The following is a 25103-nucleotide window of genomic DNA, read 5'->3' as shown; positions in this document are numbered from 1 at the left end:
GGAGGTGGCAGGAAATGACCTTGGCAGTAATTTCTGGCCACCATTTTAACCTTGAGAGCTATTTTGTGGCTCGTTGCTACAAAAAACAGGGCAAAAACATTTCCAGGTGCTTTTTTTACACTTGGGACTCTTTGCAGGCAGTGGAGCACAGTAGGGCACTTTATTTGTCTGTTTTGTCCATTTTAGGAGCAGTGCAGGAACCTAAACCCCCAATTTTCATTCACTTTAATGCCCCATTATCTGCAGATTTGCTATCTGCATGCGCGTGCACACCCACACCATGCTTCTGGGTTCTCCTGTATTTGAATGGTGCATGAAAAATATTGCTCAGAATATGGGTGAATTCTACTTACCCCAAAATATATATTTGGCTCTATAAACATTTAGCTATATAAAGATAAAGGTCTTTATATACATGTAGAACAATGTATAATGTACATTAAATGTTTCTCATTTATGGCATTTCTTCTAGCTCGAGATAAATGGCTCCCATCTGATCCACAGATCATATCAGAAGGTCTTTATGCAATCGCTGTTGTGCTTAGCTTCTCTCGGATAGCTTATATTCTGCCTGCAAATGAGAGTTTTGGTCCATTACAGATTTCACTTGGAAGGACTGTTAAAGACATTTTCAAATTTATGGTTCTTTTTATTATGGTATTCCTTGCATTTATGATTGGGATGTTCATATTGTACTCCTACTATCTTGGAGCCAAAGTAAATGCAGCTTTTACTACGTAAGTACAAAGTGTATGCAACAACAGGTAAAAATAATTTTGTCCTTTATGTCTGGTGCAGTCAGATGGAACTTTGTGGTATGGATGGATGTACACGTACATATACATCATTTGGTGATTGATCACTCAATCCCTTGGGATAGATTCTGGTGGTTGTTCCTGTTAATATTGTCATCAGTACACATTCTGCCTTACATACTTGCACAGGCAAAAATAGATAGTTCCCTGCCCCTAAGGAACTTATAATTTAAGTAGGAAAACAAAAGAGGGAGAATAGGGAGGGATGCATGTGGGCAGATGCAGTTATACATACGTGAAGCTTGGTTTTAGTTGAGATTGAGAGTTCCGGGGTTGCCACTTAAAGCCACAGTGTGTGACACCTGCAATCGCATGGGGAACTGGCTGTCTGTAGTTTGATCACATGCTTAAGTCTGTATTACCAACCCTTCCACAACCTCTAAGAGTTCCAAAAGAGTAGGAGGGTGGTAATGCTACACTCAGGATCAAACTAGATGTTCACCTAAATACATTTTAAAGATACATGCTTATTATAATGGAGAGCATCTTTCAGAAAAACACTTCAAGGGCCCCAATTCTGATTGGGATGATGGGAAGAAGGAAGCTAACTTTTCATTTTGTGCCATTGTCCTGCCCCAAATCATCCTCTTAAACGACCATTTGCCTTTGAAGTGGCTCTCTGCAGCAAAGAGCTGTTTCAGGAGCTCATCAAAACTTCCTAGGGTGAATTTCTGTGGGAGAATGGCATGAGGGAAAAGAGTTAACCTTCTCCTCCTTGCTGTCCCAGTCAGGATTGGGCCCCAATGGCTGTTTAATCTGGAAGAAGAGGTGCTTTGAGTTTTAAACACAGCTCTTTGGGATTTTTTCCTTAATGGAATCCTGATTTCTGTGAGCTTCCAGGGTAGCTTTAATGTTTGCTTGTTATAATAAGAATCTAATTTATTTTCTATATTGTTTCTCATAATCAACATTGATAAGATTTGTGTAGTAAATCTGTACAGTCCCACAATTGGACAGAGTATAATCAAGCCAGAACTAGAGATTATTTTTTTAAAATCGCAGCTCTCATCTCATCCTCTAACTCCTGTGCAAGACTCACCTACTGTCAAGCCTGCTGTATTGACAGCTGGTCCTGTAGAGAAAGGCAGCCAGACTCCTCGAAGCAGATTTTTACAGCCAGATTTTAATTTCTGCCTAGAGCTTTTGTTGCCTTCTTACCTCCCACAGAGGTTTACTATCAATGACTCTTGGTAAAGAATTAGGGGCATTTAAAGTGTATATCCGCCCCCCCCCCAATATAATATGAAGCATGCATACCTGAAGTGAGTGTACTTTTTAGCCTACTTTCCAGTAGGCTTATGAGATCACCCGGCATTCCGTATGTGTTAGTGTCTGTGTGTAGGGACACCTTAGTGGTGTAGTTTGTGATGATGTCACTACTTCGATTCAAGATGGTGTATGCATAAATGTTTAAAGCACAAGTGGGCTAACTTGTGGACCACATAACTGATTTGAACCAAATTTGGTGCAGTTGTAGTGAGTGACACAGAGGGACACCTCAACGGCATGGTTTGTGATGATGCCATCCACCCCAATTCAAGATGGCAGACATGTGAACACTTGAAGCACAATTGAGCTAGCTTGTGAACCAACTGATTTGAACCAAATTTGCTACAGATGTGGGGACACATAGGGATGGCTCAAGGGTGTTGTTTGTAATGATGTCATCCATCCTCATTAGAGATGTTGGAGATGTGGATGTTTGAGATGCAAGTGGGTCCAGGAACTGATTTGGACCAAATTTGGTACAGTTGTAGGGATAGTAAAAGGAAAGTAGGCAGATTAGTTCTTACTAGAATAACTGGTTTATTTTCATTTTGTCCTTTCTGCTCCCATCTTGTTTATGAGGGGCTTTAATGAAAAGTGTTGCACTCTCATTTTTCGTTTTTTTATGCCTTGCTGATATCCAAAAGGTTAAGCATGTTTAACCTGTTGAATTCACTGGGCTTGAGCATATCTCACTTTATGCTGGATTTCATTGCAGCCATTATAATTGTGGGTAATTACGCTCATACAAATAACAATCAACACTAGTTAACTCTGTAAAGGGTAATTGTTGAGAGACAGAATATCTCTTTCACTTCCTCAAGGCCTTCCTGGTTGTTCTTGAGATGTTATTTCCTGTGTTAAAGATTTAGTTAACCTAAGTTGTAAGACAGCATTCTGCTATTTGAGAATATATAAAAACAGCAATATAAAACTTTCCCGTGTCCAACTTAGTTCTGTTGATACAGTTCACTGGGTACATACATAGCTGGCAATGGGTAAAAAAGGCACTGGGGAATTCAGTTCTCTGTGAAAATATTTTATGTTGTGTTGTACATCTTTTTGTATAATTAAATATTTACAACAATACCTTTGAATTCTCTATAAAAACTATAAAAACCATCTAATTAGGAAATAAGATATATTTATAATATAATTCATTAATGTTCTGTTCTTCTATGCAGAGTTGAAGAAAGCTTTAAGACATTGTTTTGGTCAATATTTGGCTTATCAGAAGTCACATCAGTTGTCCTCAAATATGATCACAAATTCATTGAGAATATTGGCTATGTGCTGTATGGAATATACAATGTAACGATGGTTGTGGTTCTACTTAATATGCTGATTGCTATGATCAACAGCTCATACCAAGAAATTGAGGTAGGTTTCGTTACTTTTTGCTTCATTTTGGTTAAAATGAATAGTGATCTCCTCTTACAAGTTTACTGGAAAAATAGTGTGCTTCCAAGTAATTTCTTCTTATGGAAGAAATTTTGGTTTAGATTTTTCAGCAATGTATAAACATTCTGGCAAACGCTGGTTAACTTGGAACAACTTAGACCTTTTTTACAGAGGAACTGTGAATGTTTTGGTACATAGTTTTGATTAAAACACTTCAGAGATGTTTGAAGTAGTTGTTGGACCATGGACCACCACTGCTTTAAGGCAGTTTTGTGTGTGTGTGTGTGTGTGAATAAAAGTGTGCATGCGCCTGGAAATTTTAAAGGCTATTATTAGCTGAGGTTTACCCCTTCTGTCTAAGGAAAATTTTTGTTGGAGATGGGCTTTAAGTGTATTGACCTTTTGCCCCAACTACCCTAATGACCACTGGGGCTCTGAGTGGTGAGATGGTGAGTAAGAGTCTCCCTAACTATTCTACCTGTCTCTACCCCATGACCCCTTATATGACTCTTCAGGTATTTCCTGTTGAGAGTCAGAATCCCTTCCTTTCCTCTTAGAGAGCAGATGGAAACCTCTATCTCTCAACCTACCTATTCATTATGTAGCTGTAGATTAGGGTTAGGTCTTTCCTCTCCAAAGCTGTACTTCACCAATAAATACTTAGTATTTATTCTACAAGAATCTCCATGTGTCTTCTATAAATAGCTGCAAGAACTAAACTTGGCAAACTACTCTGTAACGGGAATGGGTGCCTTCCTTTGTGCTCTGCTTGCTTATCTATCTATCTATCTATCTATCTATCTATCTATCTATCTATCTATCTATCTATCTATCTATCACATTTTTATACTGCCCAAAACATAAATTCTTCCTATGATAAAAATTACAACCCCCAACAAATTTTGCAAAAGTATATGGGCTAAATTTAAAAGCCCAGTTTGATTAGTATTGTGGGTCTGTCATCTGTGGTATAGTGTAACCTTGTTAACCAGACACTGCCATGGCATAGCTTACTTTGCTGTGTAGCACCCATGTTCTCAACAAAATGATAGCTGTCACATTTAAAGATAAAAATGTTGAAATGAATGTGTTCTGAGACCTGTATCTCCCTTTCCTTCTTTTATTCTTATCTGAATCTTTTACTTGAATGATTCTTGCACTGTATCTTTTCTGTAGCCATTTAATGCCTGTCAACATAATTTTTCCTAATGTGCAGCAAAAAATTGATTTATGGCTGTGACGTTCCTTACATAACCCAGCCAAGGAAAGTAGGAACTTGTAGGATAATGCCCTGGCTCACATCATACATATGTGGTAAACACTTTGCAGACTTTAAAGATGTGTCCTGTGGCAACTGGCAAGTAAACCTGGATCAGGGTCTATGTGTGTTCTACAGGAAGGGGTCAGTAATTCTGTATTGTTCCAACTCTTTCCTTCCTCAAATTGTGTGTGTTTGGGTGGGTCTTTTGTTTAATTTTATTTTAAATCTCACTAAAGTATTGGAGACAGTTATGTCCCAGTCAGTGTTCCCTCTTAACAGGGAATCCCAGATGTTGTTTACTATGACTCCCAGAATCCCCAAGCAAAAGCCATTGCAGTTGGGGATTCTGGGAGTTGTAGTCAACAACATCTGGGAATCCCTGTTAGAGGGAAAACTGGTCCCAGTCGAAGTGAAGGTTTAAAGAGAGAGAGTTCCAAGATACTGGGGGCTCAAAATATGGAACAAATTCATACTTAACAACATAATAGTTGCTTAATTGATGATGCACCAATGTAGTTAGGAATATATGTTAAAACTTTAATTTACCAGGGACAGTCCTTTTCTCTCTCTCTCTCTCTCTTTTTTTGTAGTTGTCCCTGGCCCATGTTTTGTCCTTTTGGAGATATTTGGGGGATGTTTGTTTAAAATATTGTTGGAGTGTGCACATGTATGTACTCTAGTTTTTCTTCCATCCCCTTCCGGGGAGGAGAGCTGGTCTTGTGGTAGCAAGCATGAATTGTCCCCTTAGCTAAGCAGGGTCCACCCTGGGTGCATATGAATGGGAAACTAGAAGTGTGAGCACTGTAAGATATTTCCCTCGGGATGGAGCTGCTCTGGGAAGGGCATCTAGGTTCCAAGTTCCCTCCCTGGCATTATCTCCAAGATAGGGCTGAGAGAGATTCCTGCCTGCAACCTTGTACAAGCCACTGCCAGTCTGTGTAGACAATACTGAGCTAGATGGACCAATGGTCCGATTCAGTATATGGCAGCTTCCTATGTTCCTAGCTGCCTATTCAAAAAAGCGGGCTCTGTGTGCATTGCAGCTGTGTGTGCATTACATTACATTACACACACACAGCCTAACACTCCCTGATCCTGTCCTAAAGACAGCTTGATACCAAGACAAGTCCTTTGATCAGGCTGCAACAGAGTCCTACTCTCTAGGCCATGAGCTAGGGTGGCAGGAGGGCTCTGAGTATCCCTTAAAAGACTTAAAAGTACCCCCAAGGGAACAACTGCACTATGCAGTTAGGCATTCTGTTAAACATTCTTAAGTTTTACAAAGGGAAACTGGTATGGCCAAGTTTGGTAACAGCCGTTTCAGAAGCCAGTTCAGTACAGTCTAATGTAGAATAAATGAAGACAGCATATGGTGGGCAAAACCTTTAGTAATGTATGAGAGAAAAGTGTGGAGATTGTGATCCTTAGAAACAAATAAATATTACATTAAGCCTGTCATTAACAGATGGGCTTAGGTAGTGGGTTGGAACACACATAACACACCAACACACACCTCTCTCCTTCAGTTAAACAAAACTGCTGTGGAGCTCCTGATCCATCCCGTTGAATCCTGATCCAGCTTGGAATCACAGGGTGGAGGAGTTAACACTTGTGCTGTTTTTCCACTGGAAATCTCTCTCCAAAGCTGTTCTTTGTCTCTGAAACAACTACTTGCTGCAAAATGTGTAATTTGCATAACTGCATAATTAATTCTAATCATAGAATTAGAGGATATCCTAGTGCAGGAACCGCCCGCCCCCAGCCCACACCAGTAATTATTTCCGTAATAAATTGTCTTATTCCATCAGCACATTATTCTTCGTTGTGTCAACAGAACTCTAGGGTGCCACTGATTACTTTAGTATGAAAACAAATAAAAATTTACTTGCTTAACCTGTGCAGAGCATCTGCACACTAGTACTTGATTGCTCCTCTCACCCCCTGCCACAGCTCCCCTCACCTCAGAGATCTCTCCACCCACACCTGAGTCACACCTGCTCCTCCTCCTACATCCCTTTGTTTCCATCCCCCTCACCATTCTTGGTCACTCCTCCATCCCTTTACTCCATCCCCCTCATTCCTTTTGGTTGCGGCTGCAGCATTGTGGCACCTATTGGCCAAGCTGCAGCCCCCTATCCCCAGAGACCTCCCCACCCTCACCCGATCCCTGCCCATCCCCACGGGAGCAACAGCAGCAGTGATTGACTGGGCCATTCCTTTCTGCCGCTGCTGCCATAAACACTTGTTCCCCTCAGGCTGCTGACAGGCCCAGGCCTGTCCCTTGGCTACCTGTCTCCCTCCGCAAATGGTCTCGGTAGCCCCAAACAGCAGCAGTGGTTGACTGGGCCCTTCCTTGCTGCCACCGCCATGGCCACTCATTCTCCTCAGGCTGCTGAAAGACTTGGGCCTATCCCTCGTCCTTCCTTCCTTCTCTCTTCCGCTTCCTTCTTTTCCTCTTTTCCTCTCTCCTCCACTCACTCTTCTCCTGTCTTTCTTCCCCTCCCTTCTCTCTCTCTCTTTTTCTCTCCCTTTCTGAGTTAACAGATCTTGTTTCCTCATCTAATTCACACAGCAGCTGCCTCCTTCTCCTGATGGGGCTCTTTCTTCCCTCATGACCCCTCTCTTTGCAGACCCCTGCCCACTATCCTTTTATATATATATGTAGAAAATTCCTCTCCTCTACAATCAAGAACATCTTCCAACCAGTAACAGTTGCATTCCAACTGACCTTAACCATCACAGGCTCCTCCTCCCTATCTGCATATGGAATCCCCACTGCCGAATCACCACAGTGCCACAGGCTGCTCCTCCCTATGTGCATATGGAATCCTCACTGCCCAATCACCACGGTGCTTCTTCTCTCACTGCCCAATCACCATGGTGCTTCTGTTTACGAACTCTCACAAGAGCAGCCACGCACAGAAATTAGCCACAGGTACACCTTAGAGAATTTATATCTATATCTATCTATCTATATTCCAAAATACCAGAGTCTTGTACCACTTTAAAGACTAACAAATGTATTGTGGCATAAGCTTCCATGGGCTAGAACCGCTTCATAAGTGGCTTCAAGTGTTAAGATTAGTTAGCAAAGAGAGAGAGAAGGAGAATGTGAGCAGGGGGAGGAGAGAGAGATTGACATACGCTCATGAAAAAAATGTAAACGACAGGGCCAAAAGGCGATGAAGGACAGGTACAGCTCGTGACATTTTTGTGCAAAGTTCAAGTTTCTCTACTGTGCCTATCTTGTAGTGGCTACTCTTTGTTTTCAGTCTGTCTTTGTCACTTAGTTTCTTCATATCATTGGATGGGTGCTGTAGTTTCCAAAATACCTGATGCAGATCCTTCAGGTATCAGCTCCTGACTGATGAACTGGAACAAACAGAGAGCTGGTGTGATGTAGTAGTTAAGAGACTGAGCCTTCAGGCCTTCCCTGGTTTGAAATTTGCCTCTGTCAAGAAACCACTCACTATGTGGTGAGTGAACACACCACTCTCAGCCTCAGCTCTCCAGCTGTAGTATGGGAATAAGAATCCTTACTTTACAGAAGTGTTATAAGCATCAAGGTAATAGATGACCTTCCATACTTAAAAATTACTGTACAAATGCAAATTATTAACTAAGCTTTATTTATATACCAACCCTTCCGTACACAATACTCATAAACATGTTAAAAGAGTTTAGCAATAAAAGAAAGCAGTGTAATAAAATACAACAATAAAAACAGCTGCATCACAATAAAGTAACATCAGAAAGCTGGTTAACAACTCAGCTGTTGTTTTAAATGGCCTGGGAAGACAAAAAAGAGTTTTGCCTGGCACTGAAAAGACAAACAAATAGCTCTCCCTGGGTTGTATTTTAAGACTTGGCTGTATACAATGGGTCATATGTTTGCTGTTGGGATGATAGCTGGAAGCATTCCATGTAACAGTCAGTGGGTTTTCACTATAAGGTGGAGATTTATGTCCATTGCACACTGGTATCCAGAAAGTGAACCTGTTGCATAGATTCATCCAGACTTAAGCTGATAGTGGGGTGGAAGTTATTGAAGCCTAGATGGAATTTCTGAAGGGTCTTCCATCAAGTGAGGTGGCTTCCTTGCCTATTCTGTTAACCTGTAACACTAGGAATACTGGCCAACTTACAAAGCAAGGAACTGCATGCAAAACTAGCACTGTTGTGTTAGTGCAAGAGGATGCCTTTGTGTTGCTGTTTGTTTGTTTATTTAATAAATTTGTATACCACCCACTACTGAAGTCTCTAGGCGGTTTGCAGCATAAAACAAACCAGGAATAAAATAAACTTTAGTTGTGCTAAAAGGGGGATTGTGCAGGAGTGCTATTGTGCTACAGCGTACTTGTACAAAAGTTCCTGTTGAAATAAACGAGGCATGCCACATTTACACAACTGTTGCAAGCTTGGAACACAAACTCCAGGCTTAGTGCTATTAGACAGCACAAATGTTTTGCGCTAGCCAAAGCCCTTCTTTGTTTGTTGCTCTGGGTATCAGTTGCTGAGTGCTATGACCACACCATACTAGTACTTGCTTGCTTAGGTTAATGCCAACTTCAAATAAAAATGTGTAGTGTGCAAATGTTAAGATGATGACTAACACTGCTTTTCTGAGGTTAATTATTCAGCACTCTGTGGAAACATATTTTTCTGCTTACCATGTTTAAAGCTCAATTTTAATCTTAGATGCATATTAGGAGCACACTGGCACCTATCCTAAAACATCCATTGCTGCACGTACACCTGCAAGATGGCAGATTTTCAAAGAGGTTAATGCCTGCAACTTTATCTTAAATTAGCACAAGTCCTTCAGGTACTGATAGCCAGACTTCATCTACCAGCAAGCTTTTTATTATGATTCAGAGGGACAACAAAACATGCCATTATGCCATTTAAACAGTTCATTCTGAATATTTGTGTACAATGAAATAATAAACAATGGATAATAGTACATGTTATATATAAAAACAAGTGGGAATGTTTGGTAAAACTATTTGATCCATACTAATCTTGAGAAATGTTCTAGAACACTACGATTACTACTATAAATATTTAGATATTTTAGTATATATAGCTTTCTTTTGCAGTTATTGAGAGAAATTGAGATACTGTACATGTACAAATTAGACTGGTAAATTCTAAGAAAGATTAACTCTGCTTAATGATTTTATTCATTACATTTTTATTCTACCCTTCCTTGAATGAGTTCAGTATGGCATGTCAGCCCTGTGAGGTATATTAGGCTAAAAGTGACTGACCCATAGTTACCCAGAGAGATTCTTGGCTGAATAGGGATTTGAATCTCTCCAGTGTTAGTCCAACCTTCTAACTACTACACTTCACTGACTCTTTGGATTTTACAAATGGTAATGCTTTCCTCAGCTCAGCAACCTCTGACTTCTATGAGACTGGTTATTATGTTCAAATAACCAGTTTATTATTTAGCCCATTGCATTATACTATCTGGTGGCTTTCAAACAAAATGTTCATAGTAATCTACTTTTGGAGCAGTGGGAACATGCAACAGCAGTTTGAGATATGGCATAGGGGGTCCTGTTGTTCAAAGGAACAAAATCAAAAGTCCCTTGGGTATGGCAAACCCTTGGTCATGCCTAAAAGTAGCATTTTGGATCCTGGCTGTAATCTGTGTTTCCCAGTACAAAAGTAATGTTTTTAAAATGTATCCAGGGGCTTAAGAATGATATGATATGGGGGGAAAGCAGACTGCAATCTTAAACATACTTGTTAGGAAATGTCCCATTGAATTCAGTGGGTCTTATTTCTAGGTAACTATGGTGAGGATAGTATGAAAGAGTTGTACCGATTCATGAAAATACACACTGGCAATTTGATGAAACAAAACCAAATATTTAATGCCAACAACATTTTTCTTGTTTTGATAGTGAGAAGTGGTGCATAACCAGGATCTTGAAAAGAATAATACATTTTTCTGTTTCTGATATAGGATGACAGTGATGTGGAGTGGAAATTTGCTCGCTCTAAGCTCTGGTTATCATACTTTGATGATGGAAAAACCCTGCCACCTCCATTCAGTCTTGTACCAAGTCCAAAGTCCTTTTTTTATTTCTTCATGAGAATTTTTAAATTGTTTAAGTGCAGGAGGAAAAGGCTACAGAAGGATATGGAAATGGGAATAGGCAACTCAAAATCCAGGGTAGGCACAAACCAGACTTATATGTATTTATTTATTGTTAATTTTTAATATTGCCTTTCATTAAAACAATCCCAAGGTGGTCCACACAGAAAAATTAAAACAAGACTATAAAAATTACACAATTAAAATATTAAGCTAGAATATAACAACATAGATCTGACTAAAAAGATTTAAAATATAAGCACAATATAACCATACAAAGTACAAAGCAGTAGCAGTACCAATCATATAAAAGCCTGGGCAAAAAGCCAAGATTTTGCATGCTTTCTAAAAACTGGAGCGAATAGCCAGTGGGAGAGCATTGCATTATGCTTCATGGTATATTATTATTTTTCCAAACCTTTACTGCTTCTTGAATCCAGGCGGACTTGTACAATTGGATGGGACTATGCTCCCCCACCCCCAAAGACATTTTTCAGCAAGCTGAAATCATGCACTGTCACTTTCTTCTATGAGGTAGCATGACCAGACCTTGTTGCTAAAAGTGTACTGTGTTATGGATGGAGCTACACCTAATGTCAACTCGGTCAGCTCAATCTCTTGGGGTGAAGACATGTGTAATATATGTTTAGAACAATAAACCTGACTTTGAAATGCTCTCACTGATTCATTCCAAACATGCCTTTTCTCTCCAGGGTTAAATTCTGACAGAATCAGTTATTCAAACCCAGGAGTAATCTTGCATGTTTAAAAACATCCTGCCTTTTTTTAAATGACAAAAATGGCATAATGAATTCTGAATAAATTTGACATATTGCATGTCACATACGTGCCACCTCTTTAAAAAAAAAAAAAAAATGGCAACATTGCCTGAATCGTGGGAGAAGGGGAAAGACTCACAACTTAACCAGCATTTGGTTCACTGGTGTTTGTGTCTGCTAATGAAATTGCAAAGATGTGAGCAAGCTGCCACCCCCCCGCCCCCACATGCAGGGCCGGATTAAGCTAGTGCGGGGCCTGTAGCATATGTTATAAATGGGCCCTAAATTTAAAAAAATGCACAAAAATATTAAAACATAATTTTTTTACTTGCATAGTAAAGTAATTCAATTTTTTTCATTTGCTATATTTTGGAATATGGGAGACCAAGCCACAAACTCACATTTACTACAACAGTGAACATTTATAATTTTCAAAGTGGTTTACATAAAAAATAAAGAGTGGATAGATGATTCTCTGTCTCCAAAAGGCTCACACTCTAAAAAGAAAAATGTGGTAGGCAGCAGCAACAGCCAATGGACAAATGCTGTGCTGGACCGTCTCTTAAAAGGCACATTTAGCAGAAAAGGGATATTTTATCTAACATGGACCAAATAAAACAGGTAAAGTTTTAATTTAATTCCCAGTTGGAAGCCGGGCGTGCGGGGCCCTTGAAAATGCGGGGCCCGTAGCAAATGCTACATTTGCTACTACGTTAATCCGCCATAGCCCACATGACTGAGGGATGCACTGCGGGTTTTCTTTCTTCACAATTTGTTGCCGTCTCCTGATTGCCAACTGTGAGCCCATCAGTCTCATGTGGCAGAAGTCTTTATACCTGCTGAAATGTGGATTATTTTTCCAGATTCCTGGTTCAGGGAATAGTTAAAATATGTATTCTTCCTGAGCACATCCTTTACATTGGAAAAAAAATCTGTGCATAAGTGGTTTGTAGAATCAGAACTCAACTGGTTTATCTTGGAATTTTATGGTGAAAAATATGTTTGTGCAATCAGTAATAAGATGATGCTGGTTGATGATTGCAAACTCAATGGAACAGATTCTAATTTACATGTGTTCTTTCCTAGCTAAATCTCTTTTCACAGTCTAACTCAAGGGTTTTTGAATCGCACAGCTTTAATAGCATTCTTAATCAGCCAACACGTTATCAGGTAAGTAGTTTTCTTGGGCAGCTCAAACCACTGTGATCAGGTGAATACTTAAACTACAAGCTCCCATGCTTTTGAAATGTTGGGTTATCACAGTATGAACAAAGAAGACTTCATTACAGATCTTTTAGTTGTTTAACACAGGGGTTGTAGGAAGGGACCATTACCCTAGCGTTATATTATCCTGTGTTTCCTTTTCATAGCAGTTATGCAAACCCTTTAAACTACTTTTAAAATGTGGGGAAGGTTTGTAGATTTTGTGGCACAAGTTGCTGAGATGGAGCCGCTCTGGGAAGAGCAGAAGTTTTCAAGTTCCCTCCCTGGCTTCCCCAAGATAGGACTGAGAGAGATTCCTGCCTGCAACTTTGGAGAAGCCACTGCCGGGCTGTGCAGACAATACTGAACTAGATGGACCAATGGTCTGACTCAGTATATGGCAGCTTCCTATGTTCCTATGAGAGGAAAACTCTGATCAAAATGCTAGTGAATATATGGATAGTGTAATCACAACATAAAGAGCACTCATTCATGAATAAATTCAGAATTATTTAATTGAACTGACCTATGAGTAGGTGTTTACGATAACTTATTGTATTTTGTAGCTTTCTTTAACCCTTTTTGTCTCTTATGATTTAATGTGTTATGTGTTTTTATTGTATGTTTTAATCCTCTGTTGTGAGCTGTCCAGAGAACAATTTTGTTATGGGGTGGCTGACAAGTAAAGTTTATTATTATTGTTAGTTCTGTGATATTTGCAATGAAAACTGTAAGAATAATTGAAACATCAAATGAATGATGGAATGCATTCAGCTGAAAAATCTTACAGAAATGCTAGCTGATGAAATGGCTGCAAAGCTAGCTGATGGAAAACCAACACAGAGCTGAAAATATAAGTGGTAGAATGTAAATCTGACCTTATTCTTTCTCCAAATTCAGTTCATGATATTGGTTCAAAGAACAAATGGTTCTAGCCCTGAAAGAACTGGAACATTATTATTGTTGTTGTTAAAAGTACCAATTGTGTTGGGTGCTATTGCCCATTTGAGACAAAAGTTCAGCTACAGAGAAATATTCTAACAAAAGGTCAGAATGTTATACATGCCATCTCAAAAAGTTCAGTGAGAAAAAGATAAATGATTCATTTATTTTAAATACCAATCTGCAGAAATAAACACAAGCATATTATTCAGATACAGTGATATGAAAGATTTTCCCATGCCCTTCTTTATTTTTACTGTTGATGGAAGTCTGACCTTGAGCCATATAATACATGAATTTTTTTTATTTTTATTTTCTGAGTTAAGGACCCAGAGACTGGCTCTTCAGCAGCTGCTATAGTTGAATTCAAGGAAGGAATTTGAATTCTTATCTAGCCTGACAATTTTGACACCAGGCCTTGAACAAGAGGCACCTTTTACCATGGTGATTCCCTTTATTTAGCAGGGGGAGAGTAACTGGCCCTATCCACCCCCAGCACAGTACTTCCAGTGACTGTTGCTGGTGTCTATCTTATGTTTCTTTTTAGAATGTGAGCCCTTTGGGGACAGGGATCCATCTTATTTGTTTGTTATTTCTCTGTATAAACCGCCTTGAGCCATTTTTGGAAGGGCGGTATAGAAATCGAAATGATGATGATGATGATAGAGGTCGAAAAATGTAACCAACAAATGCAAGATCTAATAATAACACCAGAATTAATAAGTGAAAGAGCAAAGAAAATTAAAAATTGGACTGCACCAGGCAATGATGAACTGCATGGCTTTTGGCTTAAACACCTAACAAGATTTCATAAACAACTATCAAAACAGTTCAATCACATTTTGCAAGGAGGTGATATTGAACAATGGCTAATAACTGGGAAAACTCATCTCATAGTGAAAGACCCAGCAAAAGGTGCAGTTCCAAGTAATTATAGACCGATAACCTGTCTGCCAGCTATGTTCAAATTACTAACTGGAATAATAGCAGATGAAGTAATGCAACACTTATTAACTAACAAACAGCTTCCAGTTGAACAGAAAGGAAATTGCCTGAACACCAGAGGCACAAAAGACCAGCTGCTAATTGACAAAATGATTTTAGAAAATTGCAAGAGAAGAAAAACAAATCTAAGTGTTGCATGGATTGACTACAAGAAAGCCTTCAACTCATTGCCTCACACATCTAAAATGTTTAGAAACAACTGGTATCAGCAAAAACATTCAGATATTTATTTAAAAAGCAGTGAGCATGTGGAATACACAGTTAACAATCAATGGCGAGACACTTGGACTGGTTACCATTAGAAGAGGTATTTTCCAAGGGGACTCACTATCTCCTCTGTTGTTTGTAATCACCAATTGTACAATCTTCCAATTGTAAATTGGAAGTGAATACATCAGGAGAGTTAGAAAAATCCTAAAGTCCAAACTCAATGGCGGGAACACCATACAGGCCTTAAACACCTGGACTATACCTGTTATCAGGTACACTGCGGAAATAATAGACTGGACCCAGGCAGAGCTAGAGACGCTAGATCTTACGACCAGGAAAATCATGACCATCAATCATGCTCTGCACCCCCGCAGTGATGTAGATAGGCTATACCTCCGTTGCAGCTCAGGTGGAAGAGGAATGCTGCAAGTCCATCAAACAGTAGAGGAGGAGAAAAGAGGCCTTGAAGAATATATCAAGGACAGTGAAGAAGATGCACTTCAAATGGTCAATAATGAGAAACTATTCAACACCAATGAAAGAAAGCAGGCCTAGAAGAAAGAACAAGTCATGAACCGAGCAGAAAAATGGACAAATAAGCCCCTGCATGGTCAATATTTGCACAATATAAGTGGAAAATCAGACATCACCAATGGCTTAAGAATGGCAACTTGAAGAAAGAAACAGAGGGTTTAATACTGGCTGCACAAGAACAGGCACTAAGAACAAATGCAATAAGAGCAAAAGTAGAAAAATTAACAACAAACAGCAAGTGCCGCCTTTGTGGTTTTCCACAAAGCAGATGAAACCGTGGACCACCTAATCAGCTAGAAAGGCATGACAAGGTAGCAGGGATGATACACTGGAACATCTGCAAAAAATATAAGCTACCTGTAGCAAAAGATTGGTGGGACCATAAAATTGAAAAAGTGTTAGAAAATGAAGATGCAAAAATATTATGAGACTTCCGACTACAAACAGACAAACATCTGCCACACAATACACCAGATATAACTGTAGTCGAGAAGAAAGAAAAACAAGTGAAAATAATCGACATAGCAATACCAGGGGATAGCAGAATAGAAGAAAAAGAAATAGAAAAAAATCACCAAATACAAAGATCTACAAATTGAAATTGAAAGGCTGTGGCAGAAAAAGATCAAAATAATCCCAGTGGTAATTGGTGCCCTGAGTGGAGTTTCAAAAGACCTTGAAGAGCACCTCAACACCATAGGGGCCACAGAAATCACCATCAGCCAATTACAAAAAGCAGCTTTACTGGGAACAGCCTATATTCTGTGACGATATCTATAATAACAGCAACAACATTGATAATAAAATTCTGGCATCCCAGGTCCTTGGGAAGGACTCAATGTCTGGATAAAACATACCAGTCAATAACACCTGTCTGACTGTGTAAACAACAACAACAATAATAATAAGTTCTCCCCACCTGCAAAAGGTATATACATTTTTGTCAAGTGGGTGGGAAGGTCGCACAGAAGGCTAGAAGCAGCTGGCAAAAATGATACCATTTTGAGATTCACCTGCTGGCACAGTTGCACTCCCACTTACACTGGGACTAACAATATCATGTCCGACTGCGTCCTCCCAATTTTTACAGATAGCAGATGTAATCACCATGGGCAGGAAATCAGAAGTCTGCTCCAGCTCTTTATCACTGTGGTGATAAAGATATGGAGATGGTGGCAGGACTTTAGCATAGGGGCAAGGAATGGCAGGAGGAGGAGCTGGTGCCTCCTGGCCAACCCAGCTCAGCCTCAGGAGAGCAGGATGTGGTGAGGGCAAGACCTAGCCATTCTAAGAAGTGGAATGATAAGTCCAGATGACTGGGGAGAGGGCAACCTTGCTGGGGCTCCCTACTATGAAGTAATGTCAAGGAGCCATCTGGAAGACATGTCTGGAGCGAAGACTGGAAATAGTCTCAAAGCTAGAGGAACACTCTGGGGAGAGAACCAATGATACTTGCCTGTGAACCAATAAAGGTAATTCCCTAAGCACTGTGCTTTCTTGCACCTGGGTTTCCCTTGTGAAACCGTAGCATTTGTAGGGTAAACAACTCTCTCCCCAGTCATACACTCAATGAGAGCAGTTAACTGTTTGATGTGAACTGCCATAATGTTATCCCTGCTGAAGCCTTTGCCAGTTTTCGCTTTGTTACTGGGGCTGTTGCTTTGCTTGCATCAGTTGGGAGAGGAAAGTTTGCTTATGAACAGCAGGGTAAATTTTATTTTATTTTAAAAAGCAGTACTGACACCTTGTGGTGAAAGTGTCTTGCAGCATTCAGAGGGAACTGATCAATTGCAGACTTTGTATTACCTATTCAAATGCCAAATCAGCTTCAGTATTTAGGTGTGGATGTTACCAAGGGGCTTCTACTCCATATGTACAAGATTGCTGCATTGGGATAAGGACACATTGGAATAATCTGCTTTCTAAATGTTAAGGGTGTCTTCCACCCTCTCCTACATGTGGCCCTGGAGAAAAATGGGGCTGTTAGGTCCATGTAGGGGCGGTGTGCAGAGGCCTTCCACTTACTGTAATGGCTAGGCATGTTGTACTGGGCCTGGCACTCTATGTGTCCATTGAATCGGGGAGCTAAAGGTCTCAATTTGGTTCCATGGGGATCCCCTCCTGTCTGTGTAGTTGTGTGATGGAAAGGATAGATTGTTCCCTTCTAGGAATTTAAAAGCTCAGTACAAACCAGCAAAGACTGGAAATCCAGTTGCCCAGTTTGATAAGGAGCAGGGCTTGACAAATCCCAGGCTCCCAGGGAGCCATGGTACCTAGAAATTTAGCGTGGCACCTAGACTAGGATATTCAGAGGTATCTGAATTTTTAATGAAATATTTATTTGTCCCAGGAAGCTTTGTTTCTGTTTTAAGTATGTTGCTTGCTAAGGAGTTAAAGAGATGCCCCCTTCTTCAGTGACCATCACAAAGTCTGGTAATTTTATAAAATGTCCATTATCTGGCTCCTAAATTTTTGGGCTTGCTGCTAGATCTAAAGAAAATTTGTCAAGGCCTGATCTACAGTATGGAGTTAGCCTAGTAGATATAACTGGCAAGTGAAATCCAGGTTTCAATGCAAATTGTTTACATGCCAAGAATGGATACACAGTGAGAAAACATGTCCTCCTCTGCTATACCTATTAAATTGATGCAGTTGAGAGAGTCTAGTAACGTTCATTCAGGTGACATTTACAGAAAAAGAGAATTTTTCTTCCTTAAACATAAGTAAGTGGGGTCCCCACAAGAATCTTTACTGGTACCAGTGCTCCTTAACTTGTTCATAAATGATTTAGAAGTTGGTGTAAGCAGTGAAGTGGCCAAATTTGCAGATGACACTAAACTATTTAGGGTAGTGAAATCCAAAACAGATTGTGAGGAGCTCCAAAAGGATCTCTCCAAACTGTGGGAATGGGTGACAAAATCGCAATTGTGGTTCAGTGTAAGCAAGTGTAAAGTGATGCATATTGGGGCAGAAAACCCCAACTGTACATATTACCCTGATGGGGTCTGAGCTATCAGTGTGACCAGGAAAGAGATCTTGTGGTTGAGGTGGACAGCTGGTTGAAAGTGTTGACTCAGTGCATGGCAGCTGTGAAAAAGGCAAATTCTCAGTCGGTGTAGGAGGTCACCCAAGCTTGGGATTACATCCCCCCCACATACTCCAAAAGGCAGGAAGTAGTCATACTTGAAGATCCTTAACCCAGTGCATGTGGGCAGATCTCCTCAGTTCTACTTCCTGCCTTTGCTCCAGAAGGCTCGCATTACAGCTCGCTGGCTTTGGCCTTGTTAACTAGGCCTCTTCTTTTCTTCTGCTTATATTTGTATTATTTTTGACTATTTCCAATCTATTCTTCACCTGGTATTCTACTACTATTAGTTTTCTCTAGTTACTAAAGAAAAAAGAAAATAATAATAATTTTAAATTTTTTAAAAAAAATTATTTCATGTCTTTTCTTCTACTGTCCGTTCTGTTATTCGTTACCTCTCCTCTCCTCTTGCCAACCTTTTGGCCGATGTCCGCTAAGAAGACCTTCGGACTCCTGGCCATTAGGGAGAGATCCGCCCATCAGTGCCTGTTCCCGCCAAAAACTCGGGACTGCGCAAATCCTGTAAGGAAAATGGCGGACGTATCAGATGACCTCGCTGGCGCCTGTAGGCCACAGCGGTCCTCTTTGTCTCCAGATACCGGTGAGGAGACTGGGCGCAATCCATGCCACCAGCAATCCACCGTAGCAGGACGCAGGTGACGGCACCAGAATCGGAGGCTTCCTGACAAGGAGGCCCCGTTGGTGGCCAGATACCGGTGAGGAGACTGGGCGCAATTCATGACACCAGCAATCCACCGTAGCAGGACACAAGTGGCGGCACCAGAATCGGAGGCTTCCCTACAAGGAGGCCCCGTTGGTGAGAGAGCTTTCGCCCGGCAGCGTGAGGAGGAGGACTGCCTCAGCGAGTATTGGGGCCGCGCCGAAAGGAACGTCAGCAGGTGTGGCCGCCCCAGAGCCTGTCGGAATCATACGGGGAAGACGTGCAGGATGATGAGGCAGGCGGTGCTGAGCCCGTGGATGGGGAGTCAGAGCACCCGTAAGGCCATGAACAGCTCCCCCCGGTAAGATCGGGACTTGCTCAGGGGGGGAGGAGGTGAGTGCAGATGCCCCCTATGTGGCCCCTCCCTCAGGGCCTACTCCTACAGGGAATGTGGGGGTTCCCAGTGATGCTGCCACTGTAAAGGGCTGGATTCAGGAGGCCGTTCAGGTCTCACTGGCAGCGGCGCTTAAAACGCGGAAGCCTGCAAGGCATTGCAAGGCAGGCTGTGATCCATGTGTCGCCCTCAGACTCTCAGGAGGAGACGGTGCCCGCTAAGCAGCCCAGGGTGGCTATACGCCAGGACTCTGTGCCCTTGGGTAGGGGGAGGTCTTCAGACGAGTCAGGAGAGGACTTCCCAGATTTATTGCCACCCAGGGTCAGTGGGTCGGAGACATTGCTGGGCAACCCAGACAAGGGGCCCTCCTCCTCGGAAGAGGGGGAGATTATTGAGGACTCTGCAGCAAACTTACACAGTCAGAGGCTCTCTCTTATGGTGGATTTTCAGCCACTAATTAACCAGGCTATTGCTGCGCTTGATCTGTAGCCAGTTACAGAGGAACAGATCTCTCCTGTGTCCAAGGGCTCCTTGGTGCTGCCTAAGGCTAAGGTACCACAGATTAAATCAGTGATACCTGAGGGCTTTACTAATACCATCAAGGAGGAATGGGCGGCTATTGCGACTCCCAAAGCGTATGTTGGCATTGGCTAGCAAATTGTACAACTTTGAGGAGGAGACTCTGGACTTGCTGAAGGTGCCACTTACGGATGCTCACTTCAGGGCCCTACTTAGTAGCATAGTGGTACCCAAGGATGGGGACTCCTCTTTTAAGGAGCCAGGAGACAGAAAAGCAGAATCTGCACTGCGCAGAACCCACGAGGCTTCAGCAATGGCCACCAGAGCTGACACCACTGTGTCCTTGGTGTCTAGAGCATCGGTCTTGTGGATCGGCGAGTTACCCAATGACCCTCCCACTGATCAATCTAAGATGCAGCGTAAGCTACTTCGTCTGCAGAGGGCGGCTGCCTTTTCAGCGGATGCTACTCTGGACATTGTTCAGTTCTCGGCACGTGTGGTCAGTGCAGGTGTCCTGGCAAGACGCAACATATGGCTAAAATTTTGGAACTTGATAATACATCTAGGGCTAAATTAGCTGCTGTTCCCTATGCTGGGGGGGAAGCTAATTGGGGATGAGGCCCTGAAAGAGGTCCTCATTGAAACTAAGGATAACCGCGGGGCTCTGCCATCAGCCCCTAGGAAGGAGGACAAGAGTTTTAATCGTAGACCGACGCAAACCTTCAGGGCGTTTAGACCTCAGTTTGTCAGAGGGAGCCTTTTAGGCCTTTTCGATCGCAGTGGAACAGATCCAGAGGCCAAGGCAGGCAAGGGTTCACTCAGCAGAACCATCAGTCTTTCGGAAACCAGCAGCGGGACCCCAAGCAGCAGTCCTGACTCCCACTCAGACAAAGTGGGGGTCCGCCATTTGGCCCGTTTGGAAAGAATCCATCGACAGGTGGGTTCTTTCCATTAGCCTACACGGGTACGAAGTGGAGCTGGCCAGCCCCCCAGGAAACAGATTCCTCCTTACCCCTAGATCCGGGAAACCGGAAAAGCACAAGGGGTTGTCCATGGCCATTCAGTATCTGGTGGCTATAGGGACCATAGAGGAGGTCCCACCTCTTCAGAGAGGCAAGGGCATCTATTCTGTGATTTTTACGGTGCCAAAAAAGGATGGATCGGCCAGGGCAGTTCTCAACCTATGCCCAGTCAACCACTTTGTGATAAAAAGGAGGTTCAGGATGGAAACCCTTTGTACCATCTCAGAGGCATTGCAGATGGGGGACTACATGGCTTCAATAGATCTCCAGGAGGCCTATTTACACATCCCCATTCATCCACTCAGTCGACATATATTCCGCTTCTGCTACATGGGGAGGCATTATCAGTACAGAGCCCTTCCTTTTGGTCTCTCATCAGCCACCCGAGTTTTTACAAAGGTTCTAGTCTGCTAGTGGCCACTTTATGCACTAAGGGGGTCCACCTGTATTGTTACCTCGGCAACTTGCTCAAGAAGGGGCAGTTCAGTTGGCTCTGTCCAGAACAATGTCTGTGTTACGTGCCCATGGGTTTCTGATAAATGTGGGCAAGAGTCACCTGATGCCCACACAGAGCCTTCGTCATTTGGGCATGGTAATGGACACGTCAGTAGGCAAACTGTTTCTGCCACAGGATTGGATGGAGGTCTTATCGTCACTGGCTCGTGTGATTGCTTCGAGACTGTGGGCCAGCCTTCTCAATCTAGCAAGTTTGTTGGGTCTCATGGTGGCGGCTATGGACTCGGTGCCTTGGGCGAGGTTTTCATCTACGCCAGTTACAGTAGGCTTTCTTCCCTTACCAGCACGGGATTGCCCTCAAACGTGACAAGAACATTCCTCTCTAGGTGTCTCTTCGCGAGTCGATTCGTTGGACGGCCCGGGGAACCTAGACAAGGGCAAGCTGTTCATAGAACCCGAGAGAGTGATGGTCACGATGAATGCCAGCCTATCGGGCTGGGGGGCTCACTGTTGGAACAGTTCTGCCCAGGGGCTTTGGTTGGTGGAGGAGTCGCTCCATAGCATAAAGTGGCTCAAGCTGTGGGCTGTCTTTCTGGCCCGAAGAGCCTTCACACCCTTGGTGAAGGGAAGGAACATCTTAATGTGTACAGAACAACTTAATATCCATTCTGGGCCATCATGTAAACGGAATTTCCAATGTTCGGGCAGATTGGCTAAGACAGCAGGAGATCCAGCCGGCAGAATGGGGCCTGCACCCTCAAATATTTAGGTGGCTGACAGAGCGGCTGGGGTGTCCCCAGATAGACTTGTTGGCCTATCCTCAGAATGCCAAGATTCAGAGGTTTTACTCACGTTTCCCGATGTTGGGGGCAGAAGAGACGGATGCGCTATCGGTGCCATGGCCTCCATGTCTGCTGTATGCATTTCCTCCAGTGCCGCTGCTCTCCCGTTGCCTCAGGAAGCTGCGGGGTTCCCGGGCATCCCTGATATTGATTGCGTCTTTTTGGCCCAGAGGGCCTTGGTTTTCCGAGATCGTCGACTTGGCCGTAGGTCATCCACTCAGTTTGCCAGACCGTCCAGTTCTGCTGTGTCAAGGTCCAATTTACCATCCTTGCGTCTAGAAAGTGTTCAGCCAACAAGATTTACCAATCGACTTGGCGTAGTTTTCTGCGCTGGACAGCAAAGCGCTCCCTGCAGCTGGACAAGTGCAGGTCGAGGGGATTACTAGGTTTTCTCCAGGATGGTCTTGTGCTTGGTCTGAAACCCAACACGCTTAAACGCCGGGCGGTGTGCTTGATCCAGATGTTGTTTCCTCATCAGCGTTTGTTCAGGCGTGGCACTCTCTTCTACGCAAGTTATTGAGGGGGGCAGCTTTGTTGTCTCCTCTGGTCTGCCATCGTTTTCCATCATGGGATTTGCATATTGTGTTGTGGGGTCTGCAGTTTTCCGCCATTTGAACCACTTTGATCTGTATCATTGCAGATTCTGTCCTGGAAGGTGGCCTTTTTAGTAGCTGTAACATCGGCCAGGAGGGTTTCTGAATTGCAGGCTCTGTCAGTTAAGAGTAATTTGTGTGTTTTCTCTAAGGACTCTGTGAGACTTATCCCGGATCCTTCGTTTATCCCTAAGGTAAAGTCTCAGTTTAATCGTGAAGTGGACATTTAATTACCTTCTTTTTGTCCGGATGCTCGTCACCCTGCAGAGAAGGAGTGGAACCGGGCGCAGGCTTTTCGTAAGTCAGATGCTCTTTTTGTGGCCTTTAAGGCTTCTGAGATGGGATGCAAGGTCTCTTCAGACATTATTGCTCGATGGGTCCGTTCATGCATTACGATGTTGTCTAAAGCCCAGAAACTTTCGGTGCCTGGTCAGATTACGGCGCACTCAACTACATTGGCAGCCACTTCCGCTGTGTTATCTTCACTGGCGTCCCATGAAGAGATTTGCAAGGCGGCTACTTGGTCGTCGCCTTTTACATTTTCAAGGCATTACAAGTTGGATGAACATGAAGCTGCCAGAGCGGCATTTGGTTGGAGGGTCCTGCAACAGGTCCTTCCGGGTCAGTAGCTCCAGCTTGGGTATTTTCCCTCCCATGGTTGGTGCTGTGGTATGTCCCAAGCTTGGGTGACCTCCTACACCAGCCGAGAAAGGTACATTGGTACTCACCGTGAAGGTGTCTTCTGGCTGGTTTAGAAGAGGTCACCCAAGGCCCGCCCGGGTTGTGTTAGGCTGGAGCTGATGATCTGGTTGTAGGGGGGCAGTTTTTCTGTCTTTCTCTGCATTATTGTTTGTATATTGTTGTATATTCCCTGTTGTGTTCTGTGGTTTTCATTCCGTAGCTTGAGCTGTTTTAAGCACTGAGGAGATCCGCCCACATGCACTGGGTTAAGGATCTTCAAGTATGACTACTTCCTGCTTTTTGGAGCATGTGGGGGGGATGTAATCCCAAGCTTGGGTGACCTCTTCTACACCAGCCAGAAGACACCTTCACGGTGAGTACCAATGTACCTTTCCATGCTAGGGATCATTAGGAAAGGGAGTGAAAATAAACATGCTAATATTAAAATGCCTTTATACAAATCTATGGTACAACCACATTTGGAGTACTGCATGCACTTCCGGTTACCGTATCTTAAGAAGGCTATTGTAGAACTGGAAAAGGTGCAGAAGAGGGCAACCAAGATTATCAGGGTCCTGGAGCACCTTCTTTATGAGGCAAGTCTACAGCATCTGTGGCTTTGTAGTTTGGAAAAGAGGTGACTACAGGGATGAGATGATGATGATTACATTTATATCCCGCTCTTCCTCCAAGGAGCCCAGAGTGGTGTACTACATACTCAAGTTTCTCTTTCACAAGAACCCTGTGAAGTAGGTTAGGCTGAGAGAGAAGTGACTGGCCCAGAGTCACCCAGTTAGTTTCATGGCTGAATGGGGATTTGAATTCGGGTCTCCCCGGCCCTAGTCCAGCACTCTAACCACTACACCACGCTGGCTCTGTGATCGAGTTGTATAAAATTATGCATAGAGTAGAGAGTGGACAGAGAGAAGTTTTTCTCCCTCTTGTGCAACATTAGAACCAGGGATCTTCCTCTGAAACTGAAGGCTGGAAAATTTAGAACCAATAAAAGGAAGTACTTTTTCACATAGCATGTCATTAATCTATGGAATTCTCTGTCATGGGATTTGGTGATGGCTACTAGCTTGGATGGCTGTAAAAGGGGCTTAGACAAATTCACGGAGGACAGGTCTATCAATGGCTACTAGTTTGGTGGCTATAGGCCACCTCCAGCCTCAGAAGCAAGATGCCTCTAAATAACAGTTGCAGGGGAGCAACATAACTGCGGGGGGGGGGGCATGCCCTCACCTCTTGCCTGTGGGCTTTGAGAGGCATCTGGTGGGCCACTGTGTGAAACAGGATGCTCAACTGGATGGGCCTTGGGCCTG

General features: G+C 42.8%; 1 protein-coding gene across 1 annotated transcript in view; it reads left to right on the top strand.

Annotated features, from left to right (window-relative positions):
* Positions 1-25103, top strand: part of TRPC3 (transient receptor potential cation channel subfamily C member 3) — an 88009-nt gene that overhangs the window by 54681 nt on the left and 8225 nt on the right. The window contains exons 7-10 of the mRNA XM_053257302.1: positions 473-737; positions 3266-3461; positions 10721-10930; positions 12718-12801. Coding sequence (XP_053113277.1) covers positions 473-737; positions 3266-3461; positions 10721-10930; positions 12718-12801 — 755 coding nt within the window. The remainder of the gene's footprint in view (positions 1-472; positions 738-3265; positions 3462-10720; positions 10931-12717; positions 12802-25103) is intronic.

This window comes from Hemicordylus capensis, chromosome 5 (genome assembly GCF_027244095.1).
Source record: "Hemicordylus capensis ecotype Gifberg chromosome 5, rHemCap1.1.pri, whole genome shotgun sequence".
Lineage (NCBI taxonomy): Eukaryota > Metazoa > Chordata > Lepidosauria > Squamata > Cordylidae > Hemicordylus > Hemicordylus capensis.
This window is presented reverse-complemented; position numbering and strand designations above follow the sequence as displayed.